Source organism: Sinocyclocheilus grahami, unplaced genomic scaffold (assembly GCF_001515645.1).
Source record: "Sinocyclocheilus grahami isolate Dianchi unplaced genomic scaffold, SAMN03320097.WGS_v1.1 scaffold1186.1, whole genome shotgun sequence".
NCBI lineage: Eukaryota > Metazoa > Chordata > Actinopteri > Cypriniformes > Cyprinidae > Sinocyclocheilus > Sinocyclocheilus grahami.
In genome coordinates, this window is record NW_015506365.1 from 496,323 (window position 1) to 503,055 (window position 6,733).

General features: G+C 39.5%; 1 protein-coding gene across 1 annotated transcript; it reads right to left on the minus strand.

Moving 5' to 3' along the window:
• Positions 1-3,127, minus strand: LOC107567745 (substance-P receptor-like). The gene is made up of 4 exons (XM_016253483.1): positions 2,571-3,127; positions 2,441-2,444; positions 1,095-1,291; positions 1-1,026 (listed from the first exon to the last, which is right to left on the minus strand). The coding sequence occupies exons 1-4, from the start codon at positions 2,975-2,977 to the stop codon at positions 738-740; spliced, it is 897 nt and encodes a 298-aa protein (XP_016108969.1). The 5' UTR covers positions 2,978-3,127; the 3' UTR covers positions 1-737.
• Between the last annotated feature and the right edge of the window lie 3,606 nt (positions 3,128-6,733).

Below are 6,733 nucleotides of genomic sequence, written 5' to 3' on the forward strand. Positions count from 1 at the left end.
AGGAGGGGCCTGGTGAAAAAAAAACCTGTTCCAATATTTTGAATTTGGACTGCAATACCTAGTTCAACCACTCGGTGTCAATTCTACATACAGCGCCTTTAACATGGTCTTTGTAAAGGCAGTATAGCTGCAACTGATACTCAACAGCATGCTAATAATAAACTCCGGATTTAACAGAGAATTATGGCGATATAAATGGAAGTAGCTGTGTTAGTACAAAGTCAAATTTTCTGTCTCTCGCTGCGCTATAATTAGACCCTCTGCCTTCCAGACAAATCCTTTACATTGTCACCTTCGAATCCAGTAATATGCAACAACAGGTGCAGACGCTTCCACGTCGTCATTCTGGCTATCGTATCATCAACAAACAGCAGTAATGACAGACAGATCGTTGCCAAGGGGATCAGCTGGTCAAGTTTTCCTAAACAAACCCACTGGGTCCTGGAGCAAATGCTGATTGGGCTGAACACTTACAGGGATGATTTCTAGCCGGCTCCCACAAGTAGTAAAATTTTGCTAAACACAAAGACAGTATTAATGCTTCACAGTCTTTAGATGTTATGTTGACCAAGATACAATGAAGTTTTCACACATTAGCCTTCCATCCCCAAGAAAACCTAAAAACCTGTTTTGGTTTGTTGTATCTCACATTACGACCTTCGCTGGAGCGTGTACCATTTGACCTTCTCCTCACAAGATTGGTATTTTAACACTGAAAGTATTTCCTACATTCTTTTCTAGGCTAAATTGTTGCTTGAATAGAAGCTGGATGACTCTGATACAGTCTTGGAGGCGCTTTGTGAAGAACCATTAGACGCGAGATCTATTGAACATTGATTTGTATTCTCCCGAAGGTCCCCCTCGATAACCGGCATCACTGTGGATACTGTGGTCTCCATTCGGCTTGCACGGTAAATGCTGGCCTGCGTCTGAAGATAGCGAGTTGACTTGAGCTCCAGACCTTCATATGAGCCTTGAGGGACACAAGGACACCAGGAGAATGCCTGCTGGAATCCAGCTCGAAACCTGCACAGAGTATTGCATGATAAGTTTGCCCCTAAACTTGAAATGTTTGCCTCTAAACCAACTCTTACCTGTCATTGAGAAGACAGTAGATGATGGGATTGTACATGGTGGAACTCATGGCAAGCCACATTATTCCTAAGTACACCTGCTGGATGTACTGTTCCTCAAACAAGTGGGGAAGGAACTGGTGCAGCAGGAAGTAGACATGGTAGGGCAGCCAGCAGATGGCGAAGGTGCACTCAACGACAATCATCATCTTCACCACCTACAGAAGTTAAAGGGATAGTTCACCCAAAAATTTAAATTCTGTCATTAATTACTCACCCTAATGTTGTTCCAAACCCGTAAGACCTTTGTTTATCTTCGGAACACAACTTAAGAAATTTTTTATGAAATCTGAGAGCTCTTTGACCCTCCATAGACAGCAACGCAACTGTAATATTCCCAGAAACGTAGTAAGGACACCGTTAAAACAGTCCATGTGACATCAGAGGTTCAACCACAATTTTGTGAAGCTACAAGAATACTTTTTGTGCACAAAGAAAACAAAAATAACTTTATTCAACAATTTTTCTCCTCCAAATCACGTATTCTGCCATTATAGGGAGTGCCATGATGCATGTGCATTGCTTTCCTCTGTAAACAACACATGCGTGTGATGCTGCTGACGGACAACACATCAGCGGTTCAAATGCAATTTCGCGAAGCCACGATGCAAAATGCAATGTCCTTACTACATTTTTGGGTCTGGGAACATTTCAGTTGCATTGCTGTCTATGGAGGGTCAGAAAGCTCTCTGATTTCATCAAAAATATCTTAATTTGTGTTCCGAAGATGAACGAAGGTCTTACAGGTTTGGAACGACATGAGGGTGAGTAATTAATGACAGAATTTTCATTTTGGGGTGAACTAACCCTTTAAAGTAGAAGGAGCTGAAGTAAGTTAAAAACCTGGATTTGTTGCACATCTAGTGACTTACAGCAACCAGTAATCATGTTCCTACATGGTCTTGTTGAAAAGACCAGCAAAGATGGTCAACTAAAAAGCAATTAATTAGCTACTCATTAGATCTTCAGCAGTGTAATTAGATTACTGTACTAATTTATTAATAAATTAATTACGTTATAAATTCTACATCTGCCTAGACCAGTTGAACTAGTGCACGGATAGACATGAAACTGCTCTTTAATTCTTTCAAATAAATAATATAAAATTCCAGTAATCATTCTTGAACCGACCAAAGTATTTAAAGGGTCCAGGTTACATTAAAATATACATTTTAACTTTGCATGTAAAATTTTCATGTTAAATGAATTCACTACTGTTTTATATAGAATTGTTATAGTCTACAATATTAGGCTACATCAGAAGTAACTTTCAGTAACCAATTCTATGGTGATACATTACACCCTACAGTGCTGTGGTAGGACCATGCTTGTAAAGTGATGGTAATACAGTGCCGTTCGATATATACCATGGATATTCATGTGCTATGATATTTAGATGACCTCCAAGGTACCGAAAAAGATTAATGGCTCGCTCACCTGTCCAGGGCTATTGCCGTCATAGAGTAAATACTAGCGAAGACAGCTGCTATTGGAAAGAAGTTGTGAAATCTGCAGTAAACAAGTCCGAAGTACCACTCGTTGTGCACTGCATACACAAAGTTAATAACGGTATTGAAAGCCGACATAGAAGCCTCTGCGAACGCAAGATTGACTAGAAAATAGTTGGTCACAGTTCTCATGCGCTTATGCGCTAAAATGATCCAGATGACAGTGATATTTCCAACAACCGACACCAGAACTATACAGCAGTACGCGATGGCCCACAGAACTATCTGCCACACCGGCTGAACGAACTGGTTCGAGAGCACGTCCGTGTCATTGACCAATGAACTGCTGGTCCCGTTGCCGCTTGAGTTTTGTGAAGTGATGTATAGAGGATCCATGATCAGTAAATGATCAGAGGAAGAAGCGAAGAAGTTTGTTTTGTTGTTGTTAAGATTGGGTTGGTAAAAACCGGTCCAAATGAGCAAATGAAATGTCAGTGCTCTTGTCCCAGGGTCTTCAGAACACGCTGCAGGCTGAAGCGCGAGCGCGTACTCCTGTGGCTGGCGTGTCCGCGCTGCATCTTTCCAGTCACGCGCATCCTCCTTACTGTCACTTATCACTGTTTGACTTTCAAACGTGTTTTGAGAACAAAACGCCGAATAAAAATAGTAGGCTTCAGTTGGAGTAATTTGAAAACTTAAACTTGCATGGGGAAAACCCCCAATGGACATCACCAGAGACTGGGTTTCCTTTGTGATGCTTTGCCAGGCCTTTACTGCAGCTGACTTCAGTTGTTGTTTGTTTGTGGGTCTTTCTGCCTTTAGTTTTGTCTTCAGCAAGTGAAATGCACGCTTAATTCGGGTTGAGATCAGGAGATTGACTTGGCCATTGCAGAATATTCCACTTGCTTTTCCAGTTGCTTTTGCTGTATGTTTTGGGCCATCATCCATTACTATGAAGTGCAGTCCAATCAACTTTGCTCCATTTGACTGAACCTGGGCAGAGAGTATATCACTATACACTTCAGAATTCATCCGGCTGCTTCTGTCTTCTGTCACGTCATCACTAAAGTAACCCAGTGCCACTGGAAGCCATGCACGCTCCTGCCATCACACTGCTCCACCGTGTTTCACAGATGATGATGTTGTATGCTTTGGATCATGAGCTTTTCCAAGCCTTCTCCATACTTTTTTCTTCCCATCATTCTGGTACAGGTTGATCTTAATTTCAGCCGTCCAAAGAATGCTTTTCCAGAAGTGGTCTGGCTTTTTTAGATGTTTTTTTGGCTATATCGAATCCTCCGATCATCCACCACTGTTGTCCTCTGTGGACATCCAGGCCTTTTTATGTGGCTGAGCTCACCAGTGCGTTCTTTCTTCTCAGAATGTACCAAACTTCTGATTTGGCCACTCCTAATGTTCCTGCTATCCCTCTGATGGATTTGTTTTGTTTTTGAAGCCTCACGATTGTCTTTCACTTGCATGGAGAGCTCCTTTGACCGCATGATGTGGGCTCACAGCAACAGCTTCCAAATGCAAATGGAACACTTAGAATCACCTCCAGACCTTTTACCTGCTTAACTGATGTAGAAATAACGAAGGAATAGCCCACGCCTGTCCATGAAACAGCGTCTGAGTCAATTGTCCAATTGGTCCCTTGAAAAAAGGGGGGGGGGGTACATATTAAAGAGCTGTAATTCCTTAACCTTCCCTCCAATTTTGATGAGAATACCCTTAAATTAAAGCTCAGAATGTGCACTTTAAGTTTGAATAATTTGAAAACTTAAAAGCAACAAATATCTATATCTAAAAACAAAAATCAAAAAACACGGTGAACCAGACATTCTTACTGTGCAGAATAATATAGGCTAATTGTATTGGATAAAATAAACAGGCCTTTTTATGTGGCTGAGCTCACCAGTGCGTTCTTTCTTCTCAGAATGTACCAAACTTCTGATTTGGCCACTCCTAATGTTCCTGCTATCCCTCTGATGGATTTGTTTTGTTTTTGAAGCCTCACGATTGTCTTTCACTTGCATGGAGAGCTCCTTTGACCGCATGATGTGGGCTCACAGCAACAGCTTCCAAATGCAAATGGAACACTTAGAATCACCTCCAGACCTTTTACCTGCTTAACTGATGTAGAAATAACGAAGGAATAGCCCACGCCTGTCCATGAAACAGCGTCTGAGTCAATTGTCCAATTGGTCCCTTGAAAAAAGGGGGGGGGGGTACATATTAAAGAGCTGTAATTCCTTAACCTTCCCTCCAATTTTGATGAGAATACCCTTAAATTAAAGCTCAGAATGTGCACTTTAAGTTTGAATAATTTGAAAACTTAAAAGCAACAAATATCTATATCTAAAAACAAAAATCAAAAAACACGGTGAACCAGACATTCTTACTGTGCAGAATAATATAGGCTAATTGTATTGGATAAAATAAATTCACATTTTGAAGATGGAGGGGGGTGAAATGTAGTGGATTGCAATCTTTTAAATATATTTAGAATTATTTCAAGTGTTTCTTCGTGTTTTCTTTCTCATATTTACATGTTACAAACTAAACGTATTCTTTATTTTTCTGTGTTTTCCCAGTGTGCTCCAAATGGAACACTTAGAATCACCTCCAGACCTTTTACCTGCTTAACTGATGTAGAAATAACGAAGGAATAGCCCACGCCTGTCCATGAAACAGCGTCTGAGTCAATTGTCCAATTGGTCCCTTGAAAAAAGGGGGGGGGGGGGTACATATTAAAGAGCTGTAATTCCTTAACCTTCCCTCCAATTTTGATGAGAATACCCTTAAATTAAAGCTCAGAATGTGCACTTTAAGTTTGAATAATTTGAAAACTTAAAAGCAACAAATATCTATATCTAAAAACAAAAATCAAAAAACACGGTGAACCAGACATTCTTACTGTGCAGAATAATATAGGCTAATTGTATTGGATAAAATAAATTCACATTTTGAAGATGGAGGGGGGTGAAATGTACTCTATAGTGGATTGCAATCTTTTAAATATATTTAGAATTATTTCAAGTGTTTCTTCGTGTTTTCTTTCTCATATTTACATGTTACAAACTAAACGTATTCTTTATTTTTCTGTGTTTTCCCAGTGTGCTTGATGTCACTTTCCATCCGGACAGTCTTTTGAAAAATCCCTGTTCCTAAGAATATCATCCTTCAGGAAGTGAGATTATTTTGGAGGGAAAACAACAGCAGTACATCAGTAAGTGTTAGCAATGAATTCTGTGATGTTTTGTGGTGTTAGTTTGTCTCTCTAAAACATTTAAACCAGTTTGATCGGATTTCAGTTATTGCTGCACTAATACTGTGGTCATTTGTTATTAGCCACCACTATAATAACAAAAAACCTTGAATAATAAAAGCTTCTTATACTGTTTATCTTTTTAATCATGTTACAGTGTTAGGATTAAAACCTGCAACCAACAACAACTTACATCATTTCTCTTCTTTCTGTCTTTTAAGACCAAACATAGCACCAGGATGATATCAGCTGCTGGCTAAATCGATTACTTTTATTTTCATCCACTTGAGAAAAATGTTAGTTTTCACCTTGAATGTGGCATTTTCAGATTCCATTAACAACTAACCTTTAGCCCAACAGCAAGGTCAGTGCATGCATATATCAAGACGTCCACAGGTGGGAAATGTGAGGACTGGATCAATGCACAATCCTTGACCGGCTGCTGAATCTACCATTACTTGAGCTGTGTTTTTTTTTATCGACAAGCCATTTATCGCCACAAAACATCTCAACATTTGAAATTGTTTTGTGCGGAAGGTCATAAATCATCATCAGAAAAATATTGACGAAAAATTATGGCCAAGGACAAGTTTTTTCTAAAAAGACCAAATAAAATAGCTTCAATTCATCACCATAAATGGACACAAAGACAGAAGTTCAATTAGTAAAGTGGCCTATTAGTAAGTGACCTCTGCACATGCCAATAAATACGCTTTTGATAGACCTATACAAATTTAGAGGTCCTTTAATTCTTCAAGAGGGTGATGCATTCTCTCACAGTATGTCTTTTGACTTTTTATTGTATTCCATCACTTAAATGTAGGTTTCAGTTCATTGCAAATGAAATATGCAGTCAAGCACTCAGGGTTATCCTGAGGTTAAGA